This window comes from Balearica regulorum, chromosome 14 (genome assembly GCF_011004875.1).
Source record: "Balearica regulorum gibbericeps isolate bBalReg1 chromosome 14, bBalReg1.pri, whole genome shotgun sequence".
NCBI lineage: Eukaryota > Metazoa > Chordata > Aves > Gruiformes > Gruidae > Balearica > Balearica regulorum.
In genome coordinates, this window is record NC_046197.1 from 9,301,002 (window position 1) to 9,319,249 (window position 18,248).

At 48.9% G+C, this 18,248-nt stretch overlaps 1 protein-coding gene across 6 annotated transcripts in view; it reads right to left on the bottom strand.

The window, feature by feature from the left end:
* HTR4 (5-hydroxytryptamine receptor 4) overlaps positions 1-18,248 on the bottom strand; it is a 138,095-nt gene that overhangs the window by 40,161 nt on the left and 79,686 nt on the right. For 4 of the 6 annotated variants that reach the window (XM_075766929.1, XM_075766923.1, XM_075766927.1 and 1 more), the window contains 2 exons: positions 17,886-18,039; positions 15,433-16,001 (listed from right to left, as the gene is read on the bottom strand). In XM_075766929.1, the coding sequence (XP_075623044.1) occupies positions 15,433-16,001; positions 17,886-18,039 (723 nt within the window). Of the gene's footprint in view, positions 1-8,075; positions 8,793-11,363; positions 12,063-15,432; positions 16,002-17,885; positions 18,040-18,248 lie in introns of those variants that run through there. The other 2 variants (XM_075766928.1, XM_075766925.1) reach the window with 2 other exon arrangements.

An 18,248-nucleotide genomic window follows, 5' to 3' on the forward strand; every position in this document is an offset into this window, starting at 1 on the left:
ATAAGAAACAGTCATGCATGTCAAAGACCAGAGAGGTTTAATTGGAAAAGACAACAATTAATGTAAGTTACTTAAAGTTTCCATTTGAATCAGAGAGACAGCGAAGTGAAACCCAACAATAAATGCAAAGAGAAGAAATGTTGACCTGCAGCAGGACTAGCCATCCCTGTGGCTTCTTCCCCTCTTCTGCTTTTCCTAAAGGCACCCTTCCTTCCAGCGCCGTCCTCCAACAGCACTGCAGGGGCTACCGTCAGCTGGATCGCCGCAAACTTCTGTCAACCAAATTACTTTCCATTCTTCATAAACAGTAAACAGATTAAGAGAGGCTTCGCACAGAGTAACGGCGCTGAGCCAGGGGTTTGGTTATATAGGCTTTGCTGGTGATACAGAAAGACTGAGCAGGATGCAGGGCGGCGTGGGCAGGCAGCTCCTGGAGTTACTGGACTGAGCCCGGCTTCCCTGGCTGGCCCACGGAGCACAAAATCCTCACTGTTTCCTGCTGAAAGGGCTCTCCCAGAAACCTCAAAATTATATGGGTCATATCGCAAATGGGGAGCTACTGAACCAGGGGCTAGGCGTTCCGTAGGGAGATATAAACCAGGGCAACGAACAGCAGAAGTACACCTCAGACCAGAAAGCCTTAACTGGGATCCTGCCCCACCAGAATACACCAATTGCCTTCATTACCCAAAGCACAAATCATGCACTTAAAAATAGACAAAAATGAGTTATATTTCAGTTGCTTCCAAGCTCAAGGTGCCCTTCAGTGCCTTAGTGTCCCTACCAGAAACAAACCGATGCAGAAGACAAGTCCTGATCTTGAATCCTGTATTAGACCAAATAACAAAAAGGGGTTTATCTCTGCTCTAATCTTTTTTTCCAATATACAGATATATTGAAAGAGATTACCTTACTAAAATTGAAGGAAACTGTGGTATTTTAAAACCCTAATCCCCTCCTTCCTCCGTAGGAAATAAGATAAATATCTTGATTTCACTTGGTACAATTACAAGAAGCTTTTCTCTTATCAAAAGTTCTCAGTTTCCTCTGGTGAGGCATTTTTTTGAGCTGCGTACCAGGCTACAGCAGTGTCCTGATCACTGGCAAGCCAAGTGGTTTTTGGGTGAAGGAAGGTACCAGCCTCCTCCGACATAGGGTGCAGCGCGGATGCCAGCGTCGGCTTACGTGAGGGCAGGGGTCCCTGTGGGGGCTGGTTCGTGCTGGGACAGACGGTTTGCTGTGGTGGTGGGCTTGGCTGGCAGGTGGGACCGGTGTGCAGTCAGCGAGGACCGGGGATGGGTGATGCACACACGCGCTGCCCACGCAACCAACGTGATGCCGGCAGCGCTCCATCGGCCCAGGGAACCAGTGTGATGCCGAGCAGGGGAGGGGAGCCGAGGTCACCCCACACCCTTTCCCTAGACTTTAACCTTTTTGCAGAAGAATTTTGAAGTGTCAAAAGAAAAAAAAATAATCTTAAAACAGTTCAGCTTTTAAATTTAGCACATATCCCTAGGAAAGAAAAAGCAGGGAAGGGGTGGGAGGAGGAATCTTACCCCAGACTTCACAGATGACAGCTGAGAGAAAAGAAATTAGTGTCTCGACTTCCTACCCTGGGGATAACCCAACCTCAGTAAAAAGCCTATTGCGTTTACAGATACAAAGAAAGGCTTTAGCAATAACTGCAGAAAACACCCACAATAAAAAATAAGCCCGCCCCCACGCAAGCTGGAGGTACGCTGTATGCGGTAATGCTGGTGGTTGCTTCAGTAAGCACAGACATGCGGTGCCTTCCCAAAACCACAACAGGGGCAGAGCAGGGGCTGCGTCTTAGCGAGCACGCTTCAGAGAGGGTCCCGACTACCGTCTCTTGCCATGAGCTCCCACCCACACACGGCTTTTCTGGCTTCAATTAACGGTGCAAATCCTGCTCTCGGTTTGCCAGACTGTGCTGGAGTTTCCCTTCCTCTTTTGCAGCTCTTGGCCTTTGGGATTCTTTTTTCTGATGTTTAGATTTTAAACGACGTGGGAAGTGGCTGGTACCCAGGATCGTGGCGCTGCCTGCCCAGGAGTGGGGGGTGTGTGTGTGTGTGTGTGTGTGTGCGCGCGCACGCACCAGGAGCCCAAAGGCAGCGCCGTCCCACAGCCTGTGCCCCACAGCCCGGCAGCTCTCAGCAGCTCCCGCTCCCTTCCCCTCTGGGTGACGTTACAGTACGACAGAGAAAGCCTGGAGATGTGTCTGTGTCGCTGTTAAGTAAAAGGGGCCAAAACCTCCACTGGCACCGGCTCCCGGTTATGCAGAGCTGCAAGCGCGTGTGCATTTGTCACTAGCTGGGGCACTCAGCCAGGCTGTAGCACTGGCCGTGGCTCTACCCTTTCTCCTCGCTTTCCCTTTTTAACCCTTGCACTTCAACAGTGAGAACAAAGCTGCTGGAGGAGAGCCAAGGAGGCTGAGTGGTGCAGGGCTTGGTGATGGGAGCATCCGTGGAAGGTGGGCACACAGGGAAGCGGTCGGACAGCGATGGGAAGGGAAGGAGCCCTTACTGCAGCTTCCCACCAGCCCGGCCGTGGCTGCGGCTGCTTCTCCCTCTGCACATCCCCATGTGCGCTGCCATGTTGGATGTACGTCCTGGCCATTGCAAATGCTTCTGCCCAGGGTGGATTCAGCCTTTGTGGGCAGCACATCAGCTGCCTGGAGGAGCTTTGTGTGCCATCAGCTGCTGCCACAGGGTGCCCTGTGCATTCACCTACTTGTAGAAGTCAGGAGATACAGAAATACACGTCTGTCTGCAGATGAGGGAGAGGGGAAAGGAGGGACAAGATGGTTGTGGAGATGATGATGTCCCATCTTTTAGTTTGTAGGTTGTTTGGTGCTGCACAGAACAACACGTGGCCAAGCCCTTTGCCATGTGTGCAACGCCCTATTTTTATGGTGCTAACTTCCACTGTTGTGGAACATCTAAACTCCCAGACTCAAGAGCTTCTCTGCTCTTGCATCCTGCATAGCAGAGTGTATAATCGCATCCTGCACTTCCTGACTCAGCCCATATCTCCTGTTTGAGCTATCATGTATCTCCTGATATTTATAGCTCTCTGTGTCCTGCTCATGATCCTTCACAGCTCCTAGTCACAGAATTTGTGAACGTTACACTAGAAGGCTGCTACTGCGGAGAAGACTGATGCCAAGTTGTAAAATTATGCCAGGGAAGTTGGAACATAAGTTTGATTGTAAATATTGGCAAAGCTTCATAAAAAATTACAAGAAAGCTCCTCCAAGAAATTACAAACCTCTTTTTTCAGTTGTTATTGAGTCTAATGAACTCCTATATTTCTACAGAATACCTTTTCAGGTTTGCAGCTAATGAAATTTCAGTGAAAACCAAATTAGCTCTTGACTAAGATTAACAACATTGGCGAAGGGGAGGACTTAATAAGTGCTATACTCTAATTCCCCAGTCTGAGCCTTTTCCCCGGTACAAGATTGTCCCCCCTGTACTATTTTCCACTACTTTTTGTCCAGTCTAGCTTTAAATGGCAGAAAGAGATGAGACGTCTGTATGTACTGTACGTGCCATCACATATCCACTCTGAAGAAGAAACTGGGAAATAAGAGCAAAGGCACAAAAGCAATATATTTAGAGAAGTAACGGAGGTAGGTGATTTCAAGGTCACTGAGAGCCCTCGTGCTGAACCAACTGCAAACCACTTGTGCTGCCTCTGCTAATACTCAGGGACAGAGCTGGAAGTTGTTTTCGCCTTTCTTGCACTCATCACCCCCACCGGGCTGCAATCAAATACTCTGGCTGCTTGCAAAGCCACAGACTGCTGAGGGCTGATCCACTTGGGCCATGGTCCAACCTGCCAGCTCGGTGCCGAGCATCATCCCTCTGCTCCCCAGGTGCCACCACCTGTCCCTCGCCTGTCCCAGGCTGCCGGGCTTTCGGGCTGCCTCTCCCCTCCGCAGCTGTGCGGCACCCACCAAAATGGTGAACGCGCTCCTGGCTGGGGGCCCTCAGTGCTATTACAACAAAGCAATGGGTTGAAAGCAAAGGGTCTCAGGACATCCCCATCCTGGAGACCGGGTCACTCAACCGACAGAGACTCTTGTCTTCACCCAGTATGTCCTGAACGAAACCGGCTGCGGGTCTTCCCTGAACTCACCCTTATCTTCAATACCTGTTCTCGAACAGGTTATTTCAAAGCCAGTCTTAAATTTCTAGTGGTAGAAAGCTGCATATGATAATCAGTTGTCATGGCTTACAATTTTCACTTTTAAAAATGAGCACTGTGTGTCTAAAGCAAGTTTGTGCACTTTAAACTTCCAGGTCTTTCCCTTGCTACACATCCGTGCGTTGGACTGCCGTACGGCAGACAGACACTGAGCTCTCTGCCTTCTCTAGCACAAGATAAGGAGTTCATGTGCCAGGACTATTTTGCTACAGTCTCTTTTTGAAACCTGCAAATCGCACTTCATGTCTTCCAGCCTCCTTCCGGAGCGTGGTGCCCCACTGCCAGCCCTGCCTGCCCTGGGTACGCGGGCAGCGCTGGCCCCGTGTCTGCGGGGATGGCCACCGGCGCCCTTCAGGCACAGAATCGCGTGGGAGCTGATGTTTAGCCTGTGTCACACTGGCCGGTCATTAGATCAGCCTGTGTTCAGCATGCCAGGAGGCACAGCCAGGAAGACCACATTTCTGTAACTCTGTGGAAACATTTTCCTGGTGCAGACCGCAGAGCAGCCCTGTGCTGCTCGCTCTTACTACTGTTAGCCCTCTAATCTTGTGCTATCTGCATATGTTATCAGCAATTATTTGTTTTTCTCCAGAGAGGAGATTAAAAGTAAACAGCTTACAGCCAAGACCTGTTCCTTAAGAATCCTGACTAGAAATACATCCGCTAGAAGATAGTAATTTTATTACGATTTAAAACTCTGGGGGTGATCTAGTTAATACGTGCCATGCTGCTGTAGGTACCAAGTCAAATGTGTCACACGGCTTGCAAATTGCAACCTCACAAAATTAGTTTGGAGAATTGAGAGCTACTTTTCATAATCTCATGTTTACCAGTGGTACTGACATTAGTCTGCCTTTTCGGATTTTTAATATCATATTCTAGCTCAAACAGTCTGAACGCTATCACTTAAGGACCATGTCCTTCCTTCCTCTTTATCTGTGGCTGCAATTATGTGCCAAACCTGGATCCTGGGCACGAGACTGACACCAAGCTGCGGATCCACAGGGTTACGATCCTGAAAAGCCCGCTTGCCAGCCCGCGGGTGATCCTGCACTGCAGCTGCTGCCCAGAGGGGACGGTGGGGTAGGGAGCATGGGAACCCAGCCCGCGAGGTCTTTTGGGAAATGGCGACAATTTCTGTTTCTCTCGATGTTCCCTGATGGATGCAAAATCAGCGGGACGGGGGAGAAAGCTGCACTCTACGTAGCCAGTGCGGTCAGGTATCGACAAGACCAGAACCAGGTCAGCTCTGCTTCTGCTTTCCACAAGGGTCAGTATTAAGACAAAAGTGGGGCTTTCTGGAGTCCTGAGGCAGTTTCCTGCTACCACAATCATATCATATGATGAGGTGACTTTTGTAAACTCATCAAGCTTCAGCTTGGTAAAAATTAGATTTTTTTCCCTACTAGTCTTACTAAGAGGTTGTTTCAAACCACCAGTGCCATGACGGCTGGAAACTTTTGTCTAATTCCATATTTAAATTTATTCCTGGCCACTTTATATCCATTATTCCTTAGTTTAAATAACTCTTCTCCCTTCACAGTCTTTACCACTCTGGAGTACTTGCCGGCAGCAATCAGATCCCCTCTCAGCCTCCACTTTGCCTGGCGAAACAAGCCGGCCGTGCTCGGGCTGTGGTACGGAGCCGCGCAGTGCCGTTCCTGTCGACACAGGGAACTGATACTTGAACTGAAACTATCGGAGTAGAAAGCACGTCTTGAGCAATCTCTGGTCGCACTGCCCAGAGGGCTCAGCCCTGGGGCTGTGCCAAAATGAAGGAAATACTCTTTGTCACCCCAGAATTCACCATTTTTAAATTGTTTTCATTGATATTGTATTTCACGCTTTGGGACAGAGAGCTCTCACGAGGTTTCTCTCCTCGGCGTGGCTCTGTACCACGGTGGGAGGAGCAGCCTCCAAAGTGACCCAGGGACCCCCTGCTCGATACCTTCCAGCAGCGGTCATGCTGTTTGGGGTACGCTTTTGGCCATGCCTAACGCTCTGCTTGCAGACTGGTAAGGGGTAAAGCGTACCCGACCGGCGAAAAGGGCTGCCGGACAGCACCCAAGGATGTCAGCATGGCTTATCCAGGCACCTGCAGCCGATGAAAAATGACACTACTCCAATTTAAAGTCAAGTCCACCAACAGATTTATGTCTATTAAATGCACAATGTCATTAGCTTCTCTTGTGCCTCTTGCTAAGCCCTGGAGGGTGCCTAAAGGCAGAGCCCTCCCAGGCGCAGAAGAGGACATTCCTTCAGGTCCTCCAGCCCCCACGGAGCAATGCGATAATGTGCCTGCAGGGTACGGTCAGCTGAGGGTGGCTGCCCACAGGCCTGCTAATCAGAGTAATTTAATCACAGGAGCATGCAAACATAATGCTTGCATCTCTTTGCTAAGATGAAGCAAAATAAATCCCTACCATCAAGGACAAAAATCAAAATTCCAGCCCAAACATATACAAAAATACTAGCTGCACGCTAGCAGTATTTCATCAGCTCCTCCGAAAACAAAAATTATTGCTGTCTCTCAATGGGGAATTTCCGCTAAACTCCTGTTAAAAAGAGGAATTACATAAAAAAAAAGCAACATTTGCAGGGGATGGAGATGTCAGGGGGATATAATAATTCGGTATGTTTCTCAAGCTTTTGCTCAGAAACTTCCTAGAAAGAACTTAGTGGGAATGTGTTTTATTGGCACATTCAAAAAGGGGTGAAGTTCTTTCCTACTGGTCCCATTAATAAGGCGACTGCTGGAGAAATTACAACACACATCCTAAAGCTTAGCAGCCTGTAATTGCTCCAAATCTCACAAGCACAGCAAAATATATGCTGCTTACATTGTGCCTCCAAAATGACCTATGGAAATGCAGTGTGAAACAGCGAGCAATGAGGCAATAAAGGAAAGAGCAGACCAAGTCTGAATGATCCGTCTTGGGGCTAATGAACTTGTAGTGTGCCAAAGCTCTGATCCATCTTGCAGGATCATTAAAATTCCCAGGCAGTTCCTGCCAGTTAGAAATTTTAACCCTAATGGCCTGATTTTGCTCTAAATAATTGCATAGCTTTGGGCAGTAGTATTCTGCCACTGAAATTCTTTTTCAGATGATACATAGTGATAAGAAAAAAAATCAGAGAACATCGACAGAAAAATCTATTCAGTTTGTATAAAAGGGGAAAAAAAAACAAACAAACATTTTAGAATGGTATTCATGTTGTAGTTGTGCAAAAAATTTAAAAAAAAAAATCAAATTTAAATCAAAGACCTGCATCCTTTGTGTTTAAAAACTAGTCACAGTGAAGATTCACTTCCACATCCATTTCAAATTTGGTCAAACCAAGCTAAAATAGCATGTTTGTTACTGATGTTTTTTTTGTTCCCTTGCCAGGTCTGCTTGTGAGTTTTGTGCACCCTTTCTCCTTAAGAGCAAAAGCAAAAAAAACCCCAAAACCACCTTTCGGAAACTCTGGAAGAACCAATAAATATTAGATTTTACCCTTTCAGCTAATTCGGTGGAGCCTCCAGGCAGCCTAGCAGTGTGAAGGAGGAATGCCAATAGCTGGCTTTGAAGCTGAGGGCAGTCAGGAGACCCTGAGTTTGAACCCAAACCTTAATCTTTCACCTCTGGGCCAGCTGAAGATCAGACTCTTTTGCGAGTTTGTCCAAGCAAAGTTGTGCATGCACTGAAATATCTCATTTTTCTTTCATTTGTTGTTGGGTTGTTTTGTTTTTTTCCCCTAAAGTAGTGCTGAGGGCCTCCCTTGCCCAGGCTGGCCGGTTGCTGCTGCTGCCTGGAGCTGAATTCCAGGTTCTGGCCGCAGCCCTCCGGCACCATCCTCTTTCCAACATCACAAACAGAGCAGGGCCGTACCACCTCCCTGACAGCACAGCTTGTATACATTTCCTTTCCAGAAATAACTTCCTTCTGGTTTACATAATTAGTCATTTCCACGAATGCGTGCATGTGTGTGAGAGAGAAGGAGAGAAAACAGAGGGGAGACAAATATTTAGCATCATGTAGCTGCACCAGCACACCTGGGCTCAGATGCCTCTCTGCTTCTACGAAAGGGTTTTTAGGGACGTCGGCAGGGAGGGCTGAGACATTGTCCCGGCCGTGCCCGACCCATCCCCTCGTGCTCACTGCCGCGGTCCCTCCTTTCTCCAAACACCTGTGCCAGTGCCAGCGGCCACCGTGCCGTTCCACGGGAAAATGTGATGACGAAGGCACGCGTGTCTGTCCCCCCCCCCCGTCTGAGGCTAATGCACCTTCGCCGACGAAGCGCCCGTGCTGGGAGAGCTTTCGGCTTGCCAAACGCCACGGGACGGCTCTGCCCTGGGAGAGCTGGAGAGGAGGCAGGCGAGCAGAGGCCGGGGGGGCCGTGCTGGCCAGGCTGTCGGCTGGTTCTCGGCCGGGGTGGGTGGGTGGGAAAGCCCCACTGCTGGCGCCAGCCCAGGGCTGCTGCGGAGGAGCGGCGGGAGCCGCCGGGGCTTTCCGACCCCTGGCAGCAAGTGTGTTACTCTGCCTCGGGAAGCTCTGCGGTCTCTGCGGCTGTCTTAGTGCCTAAGGAAGGATAAGAGATAAGAGGAACAGGAGGAGGCAGAACAGGAGGAGATATTTTACTTGTAAACCCAGAGCCTTGAGAGACACCTGCCAGTTCCATCAAGAAAGCAGCTCTGAGTAACTGACCTCTGTGTTTTCTGAGTCAAGCCACAACTGCAGCCCACAGAATCCCACCGCTGCAGGTGGGACGGGATCACTGCTCCAACCATGCCCTATGAACACTAGTGAAATGACCACGCCAGGCACTGAACCTGCTGCGTGATTCAGCCCGTGCTCACTGCCTGGGCGCACAGGAGAACCACAGCACTCTTTAACGCATCTCGTGAAGCCATTTCTGAGCCAGGAGCTCAGAAACTGCCAGAGGATTTGTAACGCCACAGCCACCGAATGTGCCCGTTCCCCTGAAGGTGACCCTGCAGAAGAAGGGGATGATGCGTGGTGGCACAGGGACACCTGGCCAGCCAGGATTTGACCTGTGAGAAGGCAACTGAGCACTGATGTAGTTAAAACGCCCTCGTGAAACTAAAGCTGTGGAAAAGGCATGGCCATTCAAAATCATATTTGAAAAGACACAAATTGCTTTGCTTCCACGGCAGCGGGCATCTGAGCATCCTGATGTGTGTTTGCTACAGGCAGCACCCAGGCTGCTGCTCAGGCAGGAGGGTCCTCCGTGTCGGGGTGTCGGGGAGACCCCAGGAGCAAAGGGAGCTGGGGCTCTGAGCTGACAGCCTTGCAAAGCCCAGAGGGTTTCAGGATGGCTGCTCATATTTCTGAAAAGCTACCTTGTAAACAGAGGGGGAAAGTCTCTTTACCTTATTCACTCTTTTAAAGCTGCATAAAGTAATGCAATGCCATCAGCCCATCCATCCCACCTGTACATAGTGGCCTCTAGCCCAACGGCTCCTCTGCCTCTGGCCAGGAAAAGGTGAGGAGAAAGGAAGAGCTCCTGCCCTTCCCTTTACGGACTGGAAGTGGCAACACAAAGATGAACCCAGGTGCAAATTCTCCCTCAAACAAATCCCACATGTCAAACCCCTGCAACAGGAGGGTCTGGCTGCACGGAGTGGGGGCAGCGGGTGCACCGGGCACCCGTGGAGCTCCCCTTGCGGTGCAGACACCGCTGGAGCCACCACAGGTCTCCCCTCAAATTACACCAGACATTTCACAATACGCATGTGCCAGGAAGAGCTTCCACCTCAGAGCTGGGGCAGCTCCATGGGAGGGATGTGTAGGGGACTGAGCCGTGGGGCAGGACCACCCCTGCGCACTCCCGTTGGGGACGCATCGCCGACAGGCACGCCTCACTCCTTCCTTCGCTCCATGGCAGCTCTGACCTTCTCCTCCCTACAACCAGGGTAGATTTATTTTTATTCCAGCAGATCTGTAAGCTGTGGAGTTGCTAAACTTCTAAAAACTGGAGACCTGAGTTACTGTGTTGCCTGTTCCAACAGCAGCAAGGAAGCACGGAGGCTCGCTGCAGTTCAGGAGATTTACTGGCACAATTACGTTCCCTACAGGGAGCTCTGGAGCTGAGTGCTGGCTGCACTCAATGATTTACTTCTCCCAGCATCTTGGGCACCTTCAGAGTGCTGACATGAGTGTGGGCTGATTGGGTTATTTATTTAATTTTGTATTTATGAAGATGATGAACTTCCAGCCCCCCAAGCTGCATGCTTCTTTTTTTTCACTTACTTTGTTTCTTTTGGCTCTTCTAAAAGGGAAATCAGGATGTGTTATACTTTGGAGAAATAAAATTGGCATCAGCCCTGTCTGAGAAGACCTCTCTGTGATGGAAAATGAGTAAATAAACCACTTACTATAGCTTTCTCTGAAGAGACTAATACACCGTACTCTGCTGAACAGTGCACTTCTGACAGGAAATGGGGAATGTACCAAAGCAACCTCCTTGACCCAAACATTCCAGAGTTTGTCTACTCTGAGCATTGCTCAATTGTATTTTACCCAAAGTCATCTTCTTCACTGTGACAAAATTTCAGAACTTGTTTTATCCAAGAATTCAGGCAATGCTGATCTGGGTTCCCATCCACTTGTGCAGTACAAGAGTTTAATGATTCATGAAGGCATGAGTTTGTTGTTTTGTGTTGAATAAATGTCTATGCATGACAAAAGATATGCAAGCAATATGTTTAAAGGGGAAGACAGCACTTTTCAGATGATTATGGCATTTTTCTTTCAGTCTGGTGGTGCACAGAACTCCTGAACACATGCTACAACCATCCAGAAACCCATATCTATTGCAGTTAATTATTGTACTAATTCTTCCCATACGTTAGTTGAGTGCTCATTGTAAATTCTCCTATCCAGTCATTATTCAGAATGATTCCCAAGTCCTTTCAATGAATGATATTCCAAACCATAGGTTATTAGAACTATGAATTGCAAATATTTGTAATGAATTACTCAATTTGTGCTGCAACCAGAGAAACAAACCTTTGTATATGACATGTGAGTTGCAATCTCAGCCATTGAAAAATGAATAGAGCATGAATTTCGGATTGTAGCCACACCTGCAGATTTCAATTCACCATTTGCATGTGTCCTGCCTGAATTTTGCAATTGATGGTGCACATCGTAAATTAAATAGGTGAATATCCAGAGGTAAAAAAAAAAAAAAAAAAAAAAGGGTTCTGGTAATTCCAACACTTGCAGAAGGCAAACTCAGAAAATAGGGAAACAAAAAATTTTTTTCAAAGCTGAGTATTTAATTCTAATACTCTTTCCCATTGTACACATAGATCCAGCTCTAACCAAATCCTATCTCCTGGCTGTTCGTGATGTCTTCAAAACACGTATTGCACCACATCTTACCCTGCCCAAGCAATGGGTGTCTCTCACACCAGCTGATGGAGAGTTCAAGATAAAAATGAGTGACAGGAAATCCTTTCCCCATCTTCTGGTTCATAATTTAGGGATAAAGTGGGGTGGTTGCCAGGGGATTAAGCAAGCTGTGGTCACCCTCACATCATGGGCAAGCAGCCGAGCCACTGTGCAGTCTGCTCCCTCGCCCCATCGCCACTGCGGTTGCACCTGGCCCCAGGTGTGCCGTAAAAAGTCTCTCCCTGCCTGGGTCACCCAGAGCACTACAATCTTCACAGATGACTTGAAAAATAAATTAAAAAAAAAAAAAAAAGAAAGAAAGAGAACTGTCTCCCAAGCGGTCTCTCAGTCTGTGTGCGGTAAGGGCGTCTGCCTCTTCTCACTGCCGTGTTTTATGGCACTCTGCTCCTCCTTCTTCTTTTTTTCCCATTCCTAATATAAATGTGAAAAATCCCCAAATGGGAATGTCAGAACATTTTGACACTAAAGTTATCAGAAGAAAAAAAGAAGAAATTACTTCCCTCCCTGGAAGGCACTCTCACAGGTCAGAAACATCCGAGAACAAGAGCCTGCATTTTAACAGTGATAAACATGATCTTTGCACCTGTAAACACACCGGCGAGGCGATTGTGAGCAAGGACAGAATGGTTGGGACAGGTAGAGCTGAAGGAAAGTTCAGATCTTCTCAAAATTGGAAGTGGAGAGGTTAGAAATCCCAGACCTACTGTCAACCCCTCCTGACTCCCTTTGAGGCTAAATGACTCACGTCAGCTTCATACAAAAGTGCAAATCTCTGCGGGTTTTGGGGGAAGAACTCTGCCCTAGATTCAGCACAAGGTCTGTCCTTCTCTTCACTGCTATCCCTGCCAGGGTACAAAAAGCAGTTGTAAAATAACACTTGCACAACTTCCCCATTTGCAGAAGCTCTTGGTCGGGAAGAAACAAGTTTGAGGTTGGAAAAGAAGTGTGTGAACCGGGTCCAGCCCCTACGCAGCTTCTCAGTTGGGTTGGTATGAAGCCAACCCATACAGGAAGGTTTCAATATTTCAGCTGCTGGGCACAAACCCCTTGTATTTCCAAGCTAGTAAAGCAAATGTAAGCTATACCTTGAGAGAAAGTGCCTCACTAAGTTTCTCTTCCATCCGTGCTGGGTCCAACCTTTTTTGCATTTAAGACAGAAGCATTGAAGAAATAAAAATTCCTCAAGTGACATGAACTACCCAAAGACTACAGTTGGTTAGTTTTGCTTTAATTCCTGCACCTCTATCATCACCAGTGCATAACCGGCACCAGGGAAAGAAGTCACACTTTTTCCATCAGTTACAAAGCTGAGGAAAACAAAATAATTGCTCTCTGAAGTGCTGATGTGCAGAGCTGCATCCCTCCAGCACGTGGAGAGAAGAGGGGATGCGGCAGTGGGAAGCGAGTGCCTTCTGCAGAGCTGGAGTGATATGGAAAGGCGGGAGATAATCGGATTTGCACGTGCAGTAAGTCAAAGAGAGGTGACACGCTTTTATCCATACAAGTACTCATAAAAGCTAGAAGTGGACAAGATGCCCTGTGCAGGTTTGGTTCTTATGGGACCTTTTGCAATGGTTGTCAGACCTAGATTGACAGGACTGTTACACATTTCCCTGGATAACTTCTATGCAGAGCAGAGTGGTACAAGTGGGAGAGAGAAGCTGGAAATGAGGAAAGCCTGATCTCAGCTCCATGGTGGGATCCACCATTTACTGCAGCCCACCAGAGCCTCCCAAGCTGGCCGGGATGGCCAAGACCATGGCCACCCTTAGCTTTGGAGGAGAGGTGACTCTTCACATTTGCTTTGGCCACCGCAGGGACATCGCTATGTTTAAAAAGAGTCTCAAAATGTGGAGTTTGTCAGCTCAGGAACACTCAGCAGAGAATGAACGAAATCAGCGGCAGCTCAGCCACCCTGGAGGTGTGCAGAGCCTCCTTGTCTGCTTGCTCGGGAGCCTGTCTTCACCGACCAGCGTCCCCAGGGCAGTGCTGGCCTGAGCCTGCCAGTCCCACAGGGCACAGGCAGGACGGTGAGGTTTCACAGGGAGATAACTCAGTGCAAAAGCAGCGAGACAACTTGGAGACATGAGAAGGCACCAGCATCACCATCCGCAACACTTGGAGGTCAAACATCAGCACGGACTGAAGCAATTCACCTGAGCTGATGTGCTCCCTGCGCTCCACATCTCCAACCCACACCTAGAAGAGGCTCCCTATCATCTCTCTGCCTTGTATACTTAACAAAAAGCATCTTGTTGCTGTGCTTACTAGCTAAAATAGACACCACTAGCTCTTTCTTTGCGTTTCGGCCACCGGGCTGACCCCTGCACCCACCGGGTGCAGGCATGAGAGCACGGAGCCGCCCCAGTTAACCAGGGACGGGAGCGAGGCCTCTGTCCTCACGCAGGGACGCATTTCCAACGTTCGCCCCAGCAGTTCCCCAGCCACGGGTACTGGTCGCTCGCTGTGGGATGAAGAGCTGCATCCAACAAGGGCTGCTCTCTCAGTTCTCGTAACCACAGCAGAGGAGCATCTGTCTTGTCCCCGGGAGCGTGGCTCCGATAGAAATACAGGCTGAGCGTGGCATGGTGCCATGCATCCATCACAGGCAGAGGGCTCTGGGACCATGGCCCCCGAACAGTTTTTAATCAGCAGAAGATAAATGTGTTGTAATGTCCTTCATAACTTGTAAAACTTGAGAGGTCTGCCTCAAGGTTGTGACAAGCCCTGCCCCATCTCCCATCCATTATACGGCTCAGGACTCTTTCCAAAACTTCAGAGATCACTGCAGAAGGGAGCTTGGGTAAACCACCAGATCAGACTCAGCTGGGAACTGCTCAGTGTCTGATTTAGTCTCCAGATGGCTTCAGGTCTGAACACAAATATGGTTACCAAGTCCCCATCTGCATGTGAAGAGCCATGAATCCATCTACCAAAAGAACCAAATCTACTCTAGAGAGTTGCATAGAAACACCTATGGGTTTTTTTTCAGAGATTGCAGTTTGTTCTGATATCATGGGAGATAATTGTTCCTCCTTCCCTTCCTCCTGTGCTCTGCCTCCCACCTCTCCACTCAGTGAGGAGAAGACAGCAGAGAGTGTCTCATACCACAGATCCCTCCAAACCCCTCTGCACCCTGGCAGTGCACAGCCCACACACTCTCCTCTCGCAACGAACACTCTGTGGTACTCAGTGAAGGGTGGGTGTGTAAGGTGTGGGAATCCAGTTCACTAGGACCCCAAACTGCCAACCAGGACTGTGTCCTGTAGCCCGTGAAAGGCACGCTCAGCTCCCAGGGCTCCTGCAGAGCTGGGTGCCGCTGCCTTGCACAGGGACAGGCTTTGGCTAGGTTACAGTAAAAGGCAGATACCCCGGCATTTTCTGAGCTGCTGAAACAAAAGGGCAAGCACCTCTCCTCCCAGAGAGCCACTGAAGTGCCCCAGCAGGGTGACACATTTGGGGAAGTTGTTCCTCTTTTGCCGTTCATTAGTTGCTTCCCTCAGACCAAACAGCAGGGCTTGCCAAAATGCATACACGATTTCTGCTTTCTCCCAACGCTTTCCTGAACACGCCTCTGGAGAAACTGCACATGCCAACACATACCTGTTATCTACAAACCCAGGCTGTCTGAGCACCCGAAGGATTTCTGCATGCTTTTCTTTCCCCCTCCCTTTTTAAACATATAATTGATCAGATATTTCAAATGCAAAGCAAAACCAAGCCTTTACGGAAACTCTTTCTAGTGACTCCAGGCATTTTGCAGCATCTGAGAAACACTCACCTTAGTACATGAGTCGATCCATTTATTGTGGTGGTGGAACAGGGGACCGTCTGCCCCAAGATGGAAGGCCTTCGGTATCGCTCATCACCACAGCACAGAATGATGAGGAAGGCACGTCTGAAAGACTTGTTCAGGAAGGCGTAGAGGAAAGGGTTCAACCCTGAATTGATGTAGCCCAGCCACAGGAAAGCCGTCCACAGCTTCCCCGGCACCGTGTAGTTTATGAAAGGGTCCACTATGTTTGTGATAAAGAAGGGGGCCCAGCACAGGCAGAAGCACCCCATGATGATGCACAGGGTCTTGGCAGCTTTGGTCTCAGTCTTCATGCGGTGTGTGCTGTGCTGGTCCGGGTGGTGCTGCCGGCTATCGGTGGGGGCCCCTGCGCGCTGCAGCACCCGGATCTGGCGAGCGTGATCCCTGGCCGTGACGTAGATGCGGTAGTAGGCCAGCACCATCAGGAGGAAGGGAATGTAGAAGGCCACCACGGAGCAGGTAATGGCGTATGGCTTGTTGACCATGAATATGCAGTAGGTAGAGTTGGAAGCCTTGTTGAACTGCCTTTGCTGAATCTGGGGCAGGGGGAGGAAGGACAAGGACAAAGAAGGAAAGAAGTTCAGCACTTGTCCTCTGATACCAGCAGTCTGTTTGCCTGGACACCTCAACACCTCTCTCCGATTCTCTCTCTTCCTTCCCCTCTCCCATCCGCGGTACCTGCCTTACTCACTGCTGCCTCTCCTGCCCATGCTCACACCATGGGCTCTCTGGCCTTGATGGTCCCAGGTCTGCTGGACCAGATTACATTGCAGCTCCAGCATCCTACAGCATGCCTCAACCTGGCCAGTGAAAATCACCTTGAGTCCCCAGTTCAGACATAGCAAAGGGGAGTAACTCCACTTTGTGCCATGCTTTTTTGCAGTACTCACTGCTCTGTTCATCAGGGTGTGGTTTTACACCAAGGATGCATGAGTTTCACCCAGCCGAGTCCCACAGGGAAGCCCAGAGAGACAGGGAAGGGACCAGGCTGCAGCAGCTTGGGGGGGGCAGCTCCAGGCTGGGGGGTGACACTGAGCTTCCCAGGCACAGGGGTTGCAGGCAGAAGTCTGCAGGTTGAGTCCATAGGCTGAGATCTGGTCAATGAGTTGTGATGGAAACAGAGACAGCAGATGAAGAAAGGGGTCTTGCATGTGAGTTTGGGGAGCAGGAGGCATAACTGGGACAGACAGGATTTCTCTGAGGCTATTCTTGCTACAAAACAATGTCCCTGCAGGTCCCTCAGGCCCATCATTTCTGGTGTTCATTCCAAGAAGAGAATAACCCCATCTCCTATTTAAAACTATAATATCAAAATTATTTAATCGAGCATGTAAGGAAGTTTACCGCTAAAGTAAACTATGAAGCATTATCACTAGGTGGTGTTTGAACCCCGCACTACCTCTCAGCATGCATGGTGAACACCAGCAAGTTACAAGGAAGGGCAGGGCTTGCACTGGTATTTAGAAAAGCTGGTACAGACAGCTGGGGGTCGAGTCTTTTCTGAAAAGGTGAGGGCGAGAAATCAGTGCAAGAAATCACATAGCTGACATAGTTTGTCAAATAAACAAAAAGCACCTCCCTTTTCTACCAGCTGCATGTCCTAAAGGTGCTTGTCTGGAAGCAATTTTGGCTTCATCACCTTGTCTAGGGGCTTGGCAGCTTACATTTGTTATTCACCATGAGCCTAAAAGTATTCATAGCTCCTTGACTGAGACTTGGCATAGAAGATGCCACATCTCTTTAAACAAGCTCTTCTAAATAAGGTGTTTTCACAGTTTGCCATTTTTAATTCCTGCATCTCTGCATTGGAAGGAGAGCAGATTTGCAGCTCTTATCTCTGTCCTGTAGACGGGATCCTGCAAGTGAAGCCAGACTGTGGTGGGGAAAATCGACTTCTGCTGGTATGACTTGCACAGGGGAACTTCACCTTCTCCCTCCCCTTCAAGACTCACTCCAAGACAGGGGATATTGATGGGAGTTGCCCAAAGCACCACACTTTCTGGCAAAGTCTAGGTTTCCTGGCTCTCCAAACGCACAGAGGGACCCTCAGGCTCAGCCGGCAGTGGCCAGCACTTTCCCAAGAGTTGCAGAGGCCAAGGGGAACCGAGGACTCCTGAGGTGCCCGTCAGGAGCCAGCTGGCACTTGGTGTCTTTTCAAAGGACTACTCACTGTACTGACTGGTAGACGCAGGTAAAATCCTCCCCCAGAGCCACCACTGTCTTTGTGACAGTCCTTCCAGGGCACAGTCATTTCAAATCCCCTTAAAGACATCCTCCAGAAATTCAGCAGCCCCTCTGCACTGACAACAATAAGTTTCTCCTTAAACCTCTCTTGCCTTCTTTTCCCTGAATATTGCTTTTTAAAAAGAATATACAGCACTGAATATATTTAAGGTTGGTGTACCTCCTTAGCTACTCACCAGATCAATGATGCCAATGCTATTCCAGCCTTGCATGATAGGGAGGAAAGAAATAAATGTCGGGATTACCCAGCACCCTCCAAGCATTACAGCGATGCGCAGTGGAGTCATCTTGTTCCTGTAAACCAGAGGCTGGCAGCAGATAGCATAGTACCTGCAAGGAGAAACGTGAAAGAACAACCATCATCAAAATAGACTTCCAGGTCTTCAAAACATAAAACTGTAAAGCATTTTCTCCAGCTTGTTCCTCCTGCCTTTCAAAATAGAGGGGGAAAAAAAAAAAAAAAAAAAAAAAAGAGTCTATAGACTATTTCCATTGACTGCCTCTCATGCAAGAAGCTCAGGATATTTTCACAGCATGAG